Source organism: Chionomys nivalis, chromosome 9, assembly GCF_950005125.1.
Source record: "Chionomys nivalis chromosome 9, mChiNiv1.1, whole genome shotgun sequence".
Classification (NCBI taxonomy): Eukaryota; Metazoa; Chordata; class Mammalia; order Rodentia; family Cricetidae; genus Chionomys; species Chionomys nivalis.
In genome coordinates, this window is record NC_080094.1 from 61,532,524 (window position 1) to 61,548,404 (window position 15,881).

A 15,881-nucleotide genomic window follows, 5' to 3' on the forward strand; every position below is an offset into this window, starting at 1 on the left:
TAGTTTTTCAGCACATTAAGGCTGGGAAGAGATGAGAAATATACAAGCACATAAAAATAAAAGTAACTTAAAACAGTAAATTCCATCATCTTTGTTTTTTAAATGGAAAACACTAGTCTGGGAAGTTATCTAGCTCTTAGTAATGAGCTACCTTTACCTTTAAATCAGACTCCATGGAAATGGTTTTCCATTCTGAAGCGTTAGGAATAATTGTCAGTTTCTGCTTCCTATCCTGAGGAACAGACAGACGGTGGGGGGTGGGGACTGCTTGTCTGTTCTCCTCAAAGGAAAGATGTATTTGAGAGACACAGTTTACGTGGTTTACTTAGCAAAGCAAGCACTCCAAAGAGAGATTGGCGTGGGCTGTCCCAAGGCAGGCATAACAGCACAGTGGGGTCTATGCTGCATACTCTTTGAAAGGTTTTATGAATATTTATGAGTTATATGGGACGTGCTTGGGATAAGGTGATCCTTTTTCCCTCCCAAACCATGGATAGACCAGATCTCCTTTTTAGGAGATTTTTCCCCTTCTGTTTCTCTAGAAAAGTTCACAAAGACGCAGAAAGTGTTCCATTAGAAGCACGAAAGGCAAGGTCCTTTGAGGAGACATACACATCGTTAGTGCCCATGTGCAGCAATGCTCAGACACAGACATCCTAACACCAGCTTTGAGAACATGCACCCACAGAGGATATTCTGACCATCGTGCACAGCTACCGGGATGCAACTGTGCCTCTCTTGGTTATTTTATGATTAACTCCTTTTCCAGTCAGCTCAAGATTGTGTGATTCAGGTCATGACTCTGTCAGTTAAGATATTTTGCTATTTGTATTATTTTGTATTATTTTCCCTTAAACAGGTTTTATGTTGAAGGGTGAACCCAGGGTTTTACCACAGACTAGCAGGCTACTCTGGAAAAAGGACATACGTTGTCTGTGAGGGTCCTTCTGCCAGCAGCACCTCCCATGGCCATCTTCTGCCTCGCAGCCCCACATTCTCAGTGGTGCTATTCTCGTCACGCTGATCTACTATCAAAGGAAGGATGGGCGTTGAGGACAGTCACAAGTTGTATTCCCAAGGAAGAGGGCATACAATGAAATTTGACCGTAAGGTCCTGAGGGCAATGGCCTTGTTTTTTCTAGCTTTCTCATTATCAAACAGAAATGTAGTACTTAAATATTTGCCAATCTAAAATTTTCTAATTGTAAAAAAAGAAATCTGTCTAAATTAGTATGGAGAACAGTATAGGGTTAAATGCTTGAACCCTAGAGACAGACTGCCTCTGTGTGAATCTGACTTAGCCAAATACCTGATGACCTGAATGTCCTATGCCTTCATTCCCTGGGCTATTAACTGGGGCGTTAGGAGTACCTATCTTAATGGATGCTGATACAGACTAGGTGTGTTAATGTATGCAGAACATTTAGGAAAATACCTGGCATGGAGAACATGCTCACTTGAAGAGCGTTAGCTATTGCCAGCAGTATTCAGGGAAGGAGCTTTAGTCATTGGTAAGAAATATCCAGAGCAATGCTAGTGTCATGATGATAACTGATTCCTGCTAAGTGACTCTAATATTATAATGGCTATTATATGCGTCATAAGTTTTCCTCTTTCAGACCTATGTTTATGTAGCTTTTAATCCCCTCTCTGCCTCTTTATGCATGATCAAATCCAGGTTTTCTTCACAAATAAGCAGATTTCCTATGTGGGCTGTTGCAATCTAGAGCCACACTTTGTCTAGTTCTGTTCCTGTGAGTTCACTGAGGAGACATCAGTGCATTTCTTCCTGCACTCAGTCTTGAGTGTAGATGAACCTCTCCTTTCCTTCCTGTTCTTTCTTCAACAGGGCCGTGTGTGTTCTTCACCCATATGGACCACCCGTCTTCACTCAAGCAGCTCCTGACATTTGGCCACTGTTCCCATGAAGCTTTGCTTCTTTTCATCCTTTATGATCCAAATTAAAACTCATCTTAACTTGGGAAAGCTGCCTTGCTACATTTCTATCCGTCCAGCCAGCTGTCATTTTAGTTGGTAGGGGCCAGTGCCGTTGTGATGCCCCTGTGTGACTGATCCCTGACTGATACGAAAAAGCATCCTCACTCTGGTTTTATTTCCACAGTACATCCCTCCAGATCTCTGTGTCTGCAATTTCGTGCTGGAACAGTCCTTATCTGTCAGAGCACTGCAAGAAATGCTTGCGAACACGGTTGAAAATGGCGGAGAAGGGGTGAGTACCTGCATCATGCCCTGGGTTTGCGTTAGACACCCACAGCCCCAAAGCATACTTGGCTTTTCATCCTTTCACTTCAGGACTGGAAGGACCTCCATGTAGAGATAGGAAGCCTTTCTTCCGAGTTTAGATACCTCTTACTCAGAAACTCTAATTCTTTCTCTTTTGGATTGATCGGCTTCCCGCAGAAAACAGATGAGCGCACCACTGTCGCCGGCTGGGCTCCCTTCTCTGCCTCTTACTCCCAAGTTTACTGGGGAACATGGAGAGGCCAAGAGCACCTTGAGACTAAAAATGCCTGCGCTGCAGGTGATTTTTCCATGGAGAATCTCACTGAGGTTTTATAACTCTGGGCAGAGCACAACCAGGTTACAGTAGTTGAAAGAGGTCTCCTGTAGAATTCAGGCTGATTTCACTGATGATGAGAAAATACAGGGCTGGCTTAAAATACTGTTGTCATGACTGTTAAACTGAGAAGGGCACTCTATTATCTTCTAGAAGGTTCTTCAGCCAGGGAGTTGATTACTCAAATATTTCAGAATAATTTTCCTATCTGCAAAGGACCCACTCATTTATGTCAATTTCCCATCCAATACTATAATTGTAGTGCCTGGCTATTCAAAGCCAATATATCTCTGTCCCATCCTCACTCCCCGTGCTCCACCTGATGATGTCAACTTTGTCTCCTGGGATACTGCAAGAGCCTACTCACTGTTCTCATTCCTTTAGTACTGACTGCCTCCCCCTAGTCATGAATTCCTTTCTAAAATGAAGGCCCAATTAATTGCATGCACTTGTTTTAAATTCCTTCATTTCTCCGTACTTTGAGATGAATTCCCAACTCCTCAGCACAGCTGAAAGCCCTATAGTATTTGGTGAGCCCTGTTCATCTGCTTCATCTGTCACTAAATCCCACCAGCACTCAGTGTCCCAGACACACCAAACTCCCCCACTACTTCCAACATGCCAGTCCTCCTTGCCTCTGACCCTATCTGCCAGCTATTTCCTCAGTGTGGCCCGGCATTCCTCCTCCTCCTCCTCCTCCTCCTCCTCCTCCTCCTCCTCCTCCTCCTCCTCCTCCTCCTTCTCTCTCTTCCCTTCCTTCAAGGAACCAGTTTAGATATTTGATCCGCCCAGCAGCCTCCACTGACCCTTCAAGTGTGTTGCATGAAGACACTAAGCTATCCGAAGGCTCTTCTCTTCACTCTGCTCTCCCGTTGCAAGTTTTAATCTCTTTCTCCTGTCCCAGAGAGCTTGCCACTCATGGTGAGGAGCAGTGTGCAGCTACTAAGAAACATAGTTTATTCTAATTTGACATTGATAAAGTCATTCACAATACATTTGTGATTAAAGAAACAGTGACCACAGACATGATTGAATTCATGTTTACATTTTGGTCATTTTCTAGACCTTAATGTGATCTTAGATAAGACCTCTGAAGGCTGAAAGCCAGAATGTTCTAACTTATATCCTTAGAGTGTCTACATCTCTAGGATCATAAATGCCAAACGTTTGTGGTTTTCATTTTTCTGATTAGATTAATCTGATAATAATTTTCTCTGTTTCTCAGAGCATTGACATGAGTTCTTTTTCCGCCCCCTTTGACTTCACTTCCTTCTTGCATTGACCTCAGCACTCCGTGTCTCCATGTAGCTCACCAAGCATTGCCGATTTTGATGAAGCAGCAATAAAAAGTTGCTTATTCTTTTCCCAAGGATTCATCATATCCAGATTTCTTTGATGAGAAACTTGACTGATTTTAAATATCACCATTGTTGGTATCAAATAAGACCTGCTCTGCTCGATCCTGAGCACTCAATAGACCCAGAATAGGTAAAGAGAGTTGAGTTGATGCCCAGAGTGAGTCCTTGGCTATTGTCTTATCCTGTTATGTTCAAAGAAAATATTCTGAAGGGATCCTTGATATTTATCATTTATCTCAAATCGCTCAGAGAATCCTATAAATAAGAAAGTAAATTTCTTTGTTGCCAAGAATTTGATCCATAGTCTTAATGTTAACTTTGTCTTAAATAAGGACCAGTAAAAAATAAAATAAGATAAAAGACCAATTTAAAGAAACTGAAACCTTAGTTCTGGAATATATTAAAAAATGCCTTCTTAATTACCTCCTATGTTATAGCAGAAATTTGTTCAATATAGTTGCATTTTAACACACATCTGTTCTTTATAATATTTAGATAGTTATATGTTGAATCTCATTGAAGAAATCTACTCTTTTGAAAACTCATTCAAAATAAAGATCCATGACATTTTATTATTAGTTAGCCACTGGATAATAGTCACAATATCAATTTTTGTCTCCAAAATTTATCATATTTCCTTTTTGTGATATTTTTACCAAAGCAAAATCTAATAGTTATTTCCTATCTTGTTATCATTATTATTATTACTATTCTTCACTGGAAATCTTAGAGCTAGGAGAAGAGTTTTTTAAAAGATGGAACACAGATGGAAATGATTTCTCAAAATTATTATAGTTTTAGTACCCATTTACTGACTCTACAAAACAGTTACCTAGATAACAGCTTCAGGCACTACAACCTACTTGCGATCCTCTCACACTTCCATCTGGGCTCTTAGTCTTTAGTGTGAGAAATGCTATTTTTATATAATCTCTCGTGTCTGTTTTTGCTTTCCTGAAGTGACTGTGCACATTTACCATTAGCTGTTAATTTGATTTTAGAAGATAATACTCAGCAGGGAAGAAAAAGAAGTCTAAAAAATAAGAAAGAAAAAATAAAGAAGGAAGTGAGCTAACACGACAGAGTGTAATGAGACTCAGGGGGGCCCGGGCGCGAGCAGGAGGCTGCCTCCTTTTGATGACATGCAGTTCTGTTTGGAAATGGCCATTTACGGCTTTTAAATAAGTATTACTTTCAGTAATGATCACGACTGCCACCAAACAGAATGCCTTGAAGAGTGTAATTTTTTTTCCCTTCTAGTCAAAGATTGGTCCTTGTGTGCTGCACCTGTTCACTGCTGTGTAGCAACTCGGCATTTTAAAAAATGATTTCGGTTGTTTGCACTTTTGCGTGATGCATGTACAGAAGCTTTTTGCAAGGATCTACCATTCTGCAGCAATTTCTCTTGCTAACAAAGATACCTAGCCAAATTTAACAATGGAGAATTATTATTGAAATGTCCTTAGCTGTAGCGAGTGGTATATGAAAGCCAGCTATATGTTGAAAGGGATAATTAATTGTGAGGGCCTCTGGGCAGAAAGGTCCAGTACCTTTCAGAGAGTGCCCAAGCTAATCTCACCTTTGGATCATCTCCTCCTGATCTAATCTTATCTAATTTTATTTTGGGGAGATTACCAAAGAATTGACACTTGGAATGAAGCCAACTCTATAGCAGGTATTTGAAATAAAATGCTTGCATGCAAATATTAAAATATGTTCAGATTTTTTGTTGACCTCTAGTTTCTGGACTGTTCATGAGCGTGTAGCATGATATGGAGCCAAGAACAATGCTCATTTCCCTCAAAGTCCCAATCCCTTCACCATCCAAAAATAACTAATTTTTAGTATAGCAGCATGCCTAAGAATCACACAGATATATTTTAAGTCCTTACTATCCTCACAAGGTTGTCTCTAGAATAAATTGTCTTTTCTGTGCCTTAATTTCCACCTCCCTCAAATGCACCCTTCCACACAGACTGATAACCAAAGAAGATCAGTGCTCACAACTGCTTGTCGGAGTGCACAGAGGTTCAGCTCCTATGTCATCTCTCCACTAACTCCTATTACAAGTTTTTTTGTTTGGTTGGTTTTTGTTTTGTTTTAGAAAAGTTTCACAGTACAACAAAGGAAAGAATCCCTTATGAAATGACCTGGTACATATCAAATCGAGTGCTGCCCAGCTTCAGATGAGTTCTGACACTAAGTGACACAATGCCTCTAGTAATGATAGCTCTTGATTAACACGTTTACCAACTATACATTTTTGATAAGAGTTCTGACTTCATCAGTGTCAGTCCTGTAGTACTAAAAGGAGAGATTAAATATGTATGTGTGTGCATATATATGTACACACTTATATATAAGTAAGGCCGTGGTTGCAATGTGAATGTTAATTTTATCCATAACCTGGAAGATTAAGATTATGTTTGACTTTGTAATCTTAAGCATCTTGCTAATACATTCAGCTTTCTAACATTGATTTGAAATGTGACCTGGAGAGATATTATCTCTGCAAGACCCTTCATCATAAATAGCCTCACAGGGGTTCCTCTCTATTTCTGTGTATTATGTATACAATGGCCATTAACTCTAAAACAAGCTTCAGGTTCCTTTCGTTTGTCCTTGTCCTTAGAGTGGGCGCTACTATGCACAGAACATTTACTAGAGAAATTCTCATATGTGATGTGGCATGCTTATCGTGTATTGACCCTTCTTGAAGATGACATGTCTATGTCTGTTGAAGCTAGGTGCAGTTACTGGGGATCATCTGACCTTGTAAACAACCAATGAGGCAAAGATTTAGATTATGCTATTTGTGTAAAAGACCTACAAGCAGGATACTTTACTGTAGTTTTTTTATGACGGCCAAGTTCAGGACACTCGGCTATCACATAAAGTTACAGGAGATTGCATAACAGAAAGGAACCAGCTACATCACACTCTTCCAGGTAGCAGACAACAAATCACACAGTTACTGATGAAGGTTTGCAGAAGGCTTTTCCTTTAATGGCAGAACTCTTGCTTAGGGACTATGTGAGAACTCCTCCAGAATGAAGAAGGCTAAATGAATATTTTCCACTTTCTTCCTGGGCCTCTGGATCTCCACAGACATCTCTGTATTACAGAAACAAAGGAGCTGCCCCAATCCATCATCTAGTTTTAACCTCTGAGTTGAGGTCTTTGTGTTCACCTTCTAATTGTCAAAGGAAAAATTCAGATTGAGAATGCATTTTAATAGGAAGGGAACAAGGTCTTTGGAGGAAATGGGCACATTGTGAATCAGCTTGATACCCATTTCCAATGTTAAAAATATTACACTTTTAGACATATGCTCAACTATGTTCATAGCAGCATTATTTGTCATAGCCAGAACCTAGAAACAACCCAAATGCCCCTCAAACAAAGAAGGATAAGGAAAATATGATGCAGATACACAATGGAGTACTACACAGCAGAAAAAAATAATGACATCTTGAAATTTTCAGACAAATGGATGGATCTAGAAAGCATCATATTGAGTGAGGTAACCCAGACCTATCATATGTACTCACTCATAAGTGGGTTTTAGACATAAAGCAAAGAAAACCAGTCTATAGATTACAATCCCGGAGAACCTAGACAACAATGAGGACCCTAAGAGAGACATACATTGAACTAATCTACATGGGAAGTAGAAAAAGACAAGATCTCCTGAGTAAACTGGGAGCATGGGGACCATGGGAGAGAGTAGGAGTAGAGGGGAGAGGAAGGGAGGAGAGCAGAGGAAAATATGTAGTTCAATAAAAACAGTTTTTAAAGGGGAAAAATTGCACCTTTAAAAAAGAGAAATAAATTGTTTAATGGTTCATTTCCAATAATAAATAATTCATTATGTCTTTGGACTATTTTATAAGGCTTTCCTTTTAGAAGTACAAGGTTACCTGTGTTCATGTGGTGATCTAATCCTAGCTTGCCTACATGTACACCAAACCCTAGAGTAGCATAGCCAGGCTACCCTCTAATAGTCATGGTAGGTCTGAAAATATGAACGTTCTTTGTGCTTGTTGGTAAAACCTACTGCCAAAAGCTGTTCAAACCTTTGGTGGGGTGACTTTGTCACAGACTCTCAATGCCTTCCCAAGGCCATTGCCTCTCAGAGTATTAGCTGGAGGATAGCCCCCTCTATCACTTGGTTTGCAAAACTAGGATGTTCCATCATTCCATTCTTAACTGGAGATCTCATAGTGCACTGGTAGCATGTCTCATTCCATTAAATTCTTAATTAGTTTGACTTGACCTTGCTTTCTATTTAGAAGGGAGAAAATCAGTAACAGATTCCTAAAGCTGCCCTCATTCATTTTTTAATCTATTGCTGGTTATCAACTCCTATTATGAAACCAATAATATTTTTGTACTCACACAATAACAAATCTCTTGGTAAATGGCCCTTTTCTGCAAATGTTTATCAAAACCTGTATTAGAATCTCTCCTGCAGATTTGCTTGTGGCAGGTGGCTGTGTTGACGGCAAAGCTGAAAGACAGAAAGTTTAGGCTTGGTCCTAATGCTACAAACACTTAGAAACGTAATTCTAGGCAAAACTCTTACAGATATTGGATTTTGGTTACAGTATCTGTGAAAGAGGACATTGTTTAGATAGTCAATCCCTGATGGTTTGATATGCCAAGTTAAAATGGGAAGTGTCAACACCTTACTTCATCTGGAATATCTTGTTGACTGTAGCCCATCACTAAGTCCCTGTGGAAATGTTGAGCTGTCCATATCAGCCATTGTACTCACTCCTATATTTAGACAGAATGAATACCTGTGTTGGTTCTTTTTCTGCTTTGGTGTAGGCAAAGATAACCTCCCGAAGTCCACCCAGGACAGAACCTCTGAGGGGACAGGTGTTGATTATGTACTTTGACCTTGAGAAAACCTGGTTCTCCTGGAAAATTCTTACAGAAGGAAAGTTATTCCATCATTTGCACAAGAATTGTTTCTTCAAATAGCCAGCCATTGCTTTTTAGAAATTAAATGTTGTTATAGATGAGATGTTTGTAAATTAAAGTTCCCATGGTTTTGTTTTTCACACACTAAATTGTCAAAATGTATTTATTTTTCTCTTTCTCACTGTTCTGCCACAAGCTATGATGTGATTCAGGGATTTTGTGCTGATGGATGGATTAAAATATTTCTGTGGTAAGATTATATATATATGAAGAAATTAATTTTTAGCTTATATTTCACTTTTGGACTAGACTTTTCACTATCATAGTACTTACTTAAAATATTCAATCTTGAAGACATTACTTACTTCACAGTAAAAGCCTTCTTTAATTAAAGAAAAAAGCTGATTAATTTGTTACAATAATCCTAAGAGAAAGAACTTTCTAATTGCCTGGTGTAGGGACTGGCCATTTTCCTTGAGCAGATTTCTCTGATGTGAATAGCATTATGGGAAAGTCAGAATTAGGCTATAACACTTTGTGTGCTTGCTCTCTTAGAAATGAAATGAAAAATAGCAGTGTATTTCAGCATATAGTGCTAGTTATGATTCTAGCTAAGATAGAATAGTTGACAGGTTGGGTGTCTCTACTCTACCAATGTCCATTGGTTCTCACTGTATTCTGTTTCTGTTTTCTGTAGCAAGCCTCAATCGAGTCCTCAAATGAGTTGACAACTTTCAGAAAATCCTGTGCTCACTAAAACATCCATTCACTGTTCTGTTTCTTATTTTGCTAGCTCAGTGACCTCTCGGAATGGGTATGTTTCTCCCTCCTTCATATATGTGTACTTTGCATGGGCACCTGACTCCAGCTGTATTTGTAACGATCTGGGCCTTTCACTTGTTAAGTGTTCAGGGCATTTCCATTCTCTGTGCTTCTGCTATTTTACAAACATAATACTACTGCACCACACGTTTCGATCTCTCAGAGCTGAGAGGTGGCTGCACACTGCAAAATCCCAGCCAGGCTGCTTGTTCTACCACAGCTCTGCAGTTGGGAGAACAGCTTGTCTGTGGACTTGTGGTCTGCTTTTGTTTTTTTATTTTTTGTCAGATTTTTATTTTCAACTTCAAGATGTTGGAAGTTGTTTTTCAAAGTTTCTCTTTTTTTTTTTTTCTCTTGATATAGTCTCGATAGCTTGTGTCCTTAGATTTCAACTTGATGAGACGGCACGAGTGTGCAGCCTTGCCTTCATTCAAGCTTCCGGGTGCTTCTGAGTTCTGGTGCTATTATGCAACTCCAGCTCTGCTCATCCATAAGGCTGGAATTCATAATAAAAATGAAAAAAGCTAGTTTGGTATTCTTCTGTTTCTCATGTGATATCTCCCCAAGTGACCCAATAGAACAATTAAATGTTAATGCCAACAGTTAAGAAGAACCATTGAGGTTAACTAGCTTTTTGCATTTCTTCACATCCCCCCCCCCCCACCCCGGTAGAAACATTTCCAAGTGAAAAGGTGCACAGAGTTTCTAAAGCCCCAGATCCTCCACTTGGTACTTCTTGCTGCAGCTTTAGTGCCATTGCTTGTTCTGTGATGATTCCTTCCTCTGCTGAAGTGAAAACCGCACATGAGACCAGTATGCCAATGTGGTCCTGATGCTGTCTTGTAGCCATGATAACGTTAGCTTGGTTGAATGTCACACAAACCCTGGGGTTCTTGCCATTCCGGCTTTGGACACTGAAACACTGGTAGGATAGCTGTGTCCAGTGACTATAACCGTCTTAGAAAGCATGACTTTCCGGTTAGCAGGGACATTTTTGTTCTGCCTTTTAAATTTTTCATGGCAAAAAAATTGAAACATATTTATCAAACTTTAGTAGAAGATAAAAAGAATTTGGGTATCTGAGCTTCTCCTAGTACACTGATACTGAGAGATTTTGCAGAATTAAAGATAAATAATCAGTATGGAGAAGTGGCTGCTAAGATAAGTGGTAGCAGCCGGATTCTGCATCAGGAGGAATCACAACTGTAAGTTGTTAGATATGTGGATTTAAGGGCAATATTTTCCGATGCTTTCTTTTACCAGTAAAGCACATTTGGAATTCAAGAAATCCTAAGAGAATAGAAACCCTTCCATTTACTTATTAGACAATTTTTTTGATCATGTATTTCATTTTTTAATAGCTACCAGAGTTAAAATTATATATTTGCAGAGAGAATTGGTTGAACTGGAGAAAATAGCTTGCTTCTGTTTTGCAAAATATTAGTAAAAACACCAATTTGGATATCTGAGTAAATAAAAATTAGCCTAAAAGCCAGAGAGTTCCTGATCCCAGTGGGGCATTATGATCTTCATTCGAGTAGGAACCTGTGGCAAGTGTCCCACTCCCTGGCTCCCACTGTCTGGCTGGGTATGAGGTGATGCAGTAAGATAGTAGTAAGAAAGCAGAAATAAAGACTAGAAGTTCCGGAAGACCCAGGGAGTGAAAAATGGCCCCTGTTCTGCAGAGGCTAGCATAGCTGTTGGCGAAGAAAGACACTGACAGTTTCTTTAGCATCTCTTCCGTTCAGGCTTTGACTGATGATGCAGGGGGCAAACAGGGGGTGTCAAGACAGACTGAAGCTTTGTGCCAAAGGAGAAAATTAAAAATGGACCTGGGAAGTTAATGTTAGGGAACCTGCCTTGCTGACTTGCCTGAGCCCTGCTCTCTGGGTGTGGGAGGGGCAGGATTCGTGATGGGACTGTTCCTAAATACTGCTGTTTTCCTTTCTTTCCCATGAGGAAATTGAGCAGAACATACTGCTTTTCTGTGTATTTATCTCGATCATTTTCTAAAATTATGACTTGTTTTTAGAAATTTTCAGGGCTGTTTCTTAAGTACAGAAATTTCCAGACTTTAATTTTTTTTTTTTATGAGTACAGATAACTCAGCTACACTGGGTCAGTCGTGTAGAGGAGGCTATGGTGTTGACTTTCTAAAATGAAATGTTTCTCTCCGCTCTGCAGTTCACAGTGCAGCTGCAGAGCAAAGAGAGACACCACGTCCCAGCCTCCTGAACAACTATGTCTCCACTCTTTGCTACCCTGGCAACTTTACATTTTATCTTCCCCGTGGGGATTTTTCCATGCCAGCTTAGTAAAGACTATCTCCAAATGCTGATCCAAGTTTAGAAGTTACCTGCATCTCAAAATTAATGATCTGGTACCTCAAATGCATAATCTTTCAGCCTAGAAATGGGTCCAATAACTTCTGTTTCATCATGAACTATGGCTTCCTCACACTGAGGGATAGAGGAAGGATAATAAACAGGACAGCTTTCCAAAATCTTTTGCTCTGCCTGTGTTGATTGTGTGGTTAGTCTTGGCTCCACATTTATATCCAGCGTCTTGTCATAATGGTCAAACCGTAGGGGTGATTCTGGAAGCCTCAGAGCTGTGTAGACACCAGAAGTGGTAGCTCTGTGACCCAAGACATTTGACCCCTGGTTGTCAAGTGGATGAGCAACTGCTACTTCTCAATCCATTATTCTTTCTAGACTTCTGTCTGGACAGGAATCATATATGTGGAAACAAAGGAACAATACTAGATTTACTGTTTTCAGTCTACATCAGGGGAAGAAACAGTAACTCTGTATATTCCAGAAGATAGTATCAATTGAACTTACTATAGTATCAAATGGACCCCCTACCATCTTTCATAACCCTAATCTTTTTCTCTAACACAAATCCTATCTGGATGCTTGTTTCTCTCCTCATGTGAAGCTATTTAGACTATGCTGACTTCACCTCTAACTGTATTGATTTTATCTGTAATTTTTATTAGATTTTATTAGATTTTGCTGCTCTAAGAGCACTGGAGAATAGCCAGTTCATACAGCTAAATCCTTGATCCTATCAGGGCCAACTCTAACTGGTTTCTCGCTTTTTCTAATATTTTACTTGCAGGAATTTCAGATGATGAACGATTCTGCCAGTCTCTTTTGTCCGTCAGTCCATAACTACGTACTTTCCTGCAAATATATTAACTTCATCTTAATGCTTTTCACCAATGTAGATAGTTTTAGTGCATAAAAGATATCACTCAAGATGCGGAAAGATGGCATTGCTGGACTTCTCTCCCTGCTTAAAAGGAATGTGTTTATATCTTTCTTTTTATTTTACTTATTGGGCCTTACTATCAAAACATAATTCTAGCATAAGAAAAACAGCCTGTTTTATGTCTAGTTTTCATAATCTATGTTTACTTTAAAAGTCAGTTCCTTTAGTCCCTCCTTCTGAAGAGTGACATTTTGATTACTGTATCTTCGGAAATGTGTCAAAATAATCAAAAGATTTCCATATTTTACATCTCCCATGCTCTGTTCAATAGTGGCAACTTCAATTTTTCCTCACATTCTGGTGTAAGATTGAGGTGCATCCACCCCAGATGATCGTGTTTTTGACATGTGTACGTATATGCATCCCTGCAGAGCAAAAGGCATCAGTGTCTGTAAGAGCAGCTTTATATGCAGAAACTTGATCCAGGAAGAGGAGCTTCAGGATAAACCCAGAGTTTTATTTTCTTCCATACCCCAGGGGTTCCCAAGCGGGAAGCTGCTGAGTCAGTTTCTATGATATCCCTGGTGTTCCTGTATGTCCTGGAGCAAGGTCCAGCTGGCTTCAGACCATTTCGTTTGTAGCCCCTGAGACCTTGCACGGCATTCTGTATCAGCCGGAGTTCCTGCAGTGCCAAGGACTGGCTTAACAGGAACCAGTATCCACCAAGAAGAGACAAGCCATGTTTACAAGATCAGAGTCAAGACCAGATCCTACTACCCAGTGTTCTCTCCCATCCTAAGTAGCCTTTCTAATTACAACCTTATTTTATAATCTCCTGATTTAAAAATAACTTCAGGTTGGGGTTAGCAACTGCTACAAGATTTTGCTTTGAGACTCAAATGTTCACCACAATAACCGTTTCTCACAATATGCCATCCTCTTAGGTCAGAATCGTCTTACATTCCTATATCTCTTAAGATATATTCCAAAGTACAGGCATCATTTTCTCTTAGATTCCCAGATGCTCCCTGCTTGATCCAAGCAAGCACGTGTTTTTAGGATGACCACTTTCACAGGACAGAAAACTGAGCAAATCTTTAATGCCGCACAGTTTGCTTCACCGTGAGAGATTTTAGGGTGAAATTATGGCGCTTAACCGTCTCTGCACCCTCGCTCACATCACCTCCAGTCTCAAGCCAAACCGAGAGACTTTGGTCTAATCGGAAAGGCTACCTAGGTCTTCTTAGTGGCAGAATAAGACTCTATCTGTGTAAAGAACGCGGATTCACCATTCACGGTGGCGAATAAGGTATGGTCTAGGCTCCATTCCCTGCCCCTTGTTAGATATGAAAACCTAAGAAGACATTTTGTTCTTTTCGAAATAGCTGATGTCCTGTGGTTCATAGTTGTGCTATACTATGTTGGAACCCTCCATTCACATAATAAAGACCGCTTTTGTGGTCCTTTCCATCTTCTGTATCCAGGCAAGGCCTTCTAGGGTGTCAAGGAGGACTTCGTTTCCTGACTGTTCAAGCCGCATACACAACTCTTGGTGTAGATTAGTAAATAGGTGGTGATATTATTCCAAGAAATAGGAATAGCCTGCTTCATTCCAGTCTGTCTGCTTTTCTCTCTAGTTCTGCTTCTCCCTGAGGGCTGCCTGCTCACAACTGCTTTCAGACTCCATGTGGTTGATCTTTGAGTGTCTGGAGACCCTGATCAGCAGCGGCCCCTCCCAGTGGAAGAAGTGACAATGCAATGCTCTTTTAGGTATCAAGTTCTATCACATCACATTATCAGTAACCACAAAGCCCACTGAAAAACATAACTGACTTGGTTTTCCCCTATCCATTGAAAAAGACAAACAAAAAAGACAAAACACACACACAAAAGGTAAACAAATACAACTGAGTTTTAGTTTCATTAATGTTACAGAACTTTTAAATTCTTAATGATTTCCCCCCTAAGTTGTGAGCAAAGGCATTTTTGAGGTGGTGGTCCACCGCCCTCCCCCTCTCCAGGAGCTTTGTGAGAACTCCACTTAAAATGCTTTCTTGTCTTATAACAGCGCTTGCTATGAGGCCTTTGGCTGGGGGAGTTGGTTTTGCTCTCAGCCCGGGATGTTATCCTCTCCGTGTCAGTATGATAAATTCCCTTTCTACACAATGGGGAGAAAATAGATCAGATAGTGTGTGCTGTATTCGGGGCCCAGCTTCCATTCACAAATGCAGAGAAGAAATGTTTTTAAAATGAGGGTGTTTTTTTCCTCTCTGACAGAAGGGCTAGGTGGTAAGAATAACACGTAAACCTAGACTAGGCCTCTGGAAAATGGGATTTTAACAGCATCCAGTAACAGGACTGACTGCCAAAGTATTAAATTATTTACAACTCTGAGAGATACCAATTCTGCAGACTCGGACAAAAGTTGAGTCGCGTAGATAAGCATGCATAATTCTGAGTAAGGCATACCTTGAAAGCCTGAAGACCTGCAAGACGCAGAAGCCTGGGCGACAGCATAAGATCAGAGGTGACTGATTCCACTATCGAGAGATGTTTGTGTCAAAGAAGAAATGATGCTGGTCCCTGTCTCCTAGCTGACTCTTTCCCTAACTCTGTCTCCATCTCCATGTAGGTACTGAGGCGTACAGAGGTGAGAAGCATGGCTAGATTGTATAGGAGGCAATGAGAGAAGTATCCAGATGCCTGCTAATGCTGAGAGGGTGTGTGAATCATGGGTAACTAAGGGAGGGTTGGAACTCTTCCTCTATCAAGACTGGGTTGTCTTGAGCCATCACCTCATACAGATTTTGTAGTAGAGCTATGGTCTTTCCATGTGTCACATGTATGGCAATAGAGGTAAAACAGTGTCACAGAGGCTATAATAACAGTTCTAAAATTATTAAAGTCATGAGGAGGCAATGATGTTTGTTTCCTACATCGATGAAGTTTTGGAGAAATTTTAGGAAACAATCATGGGC

At 40.2% G+C, this 15,881-nt stretch overlaps 1 protein-coding gene across 1 annotated transcript in view; it reads left to right on the forward strand.

Annotated features, from left to right (window-relative positions):
- Nucleotides 1–15,881, forward strand: part of Ryr3 (ryanodine receptor 3) — a 526,065-nt gene that overhangs the window by 185,901 nt on the left and 324,283 nt on the right. The window contains exon 3 of the mRNA XM_057780394.1: nt 2,123–2,230. Coding sequence (XP_057636377.1) covers nt 2,123–2,230 — 108 coding nt within the window. The remainder of the gene's footprint in view (nt 1–2,122; nt 2,231–15,881) is intronic.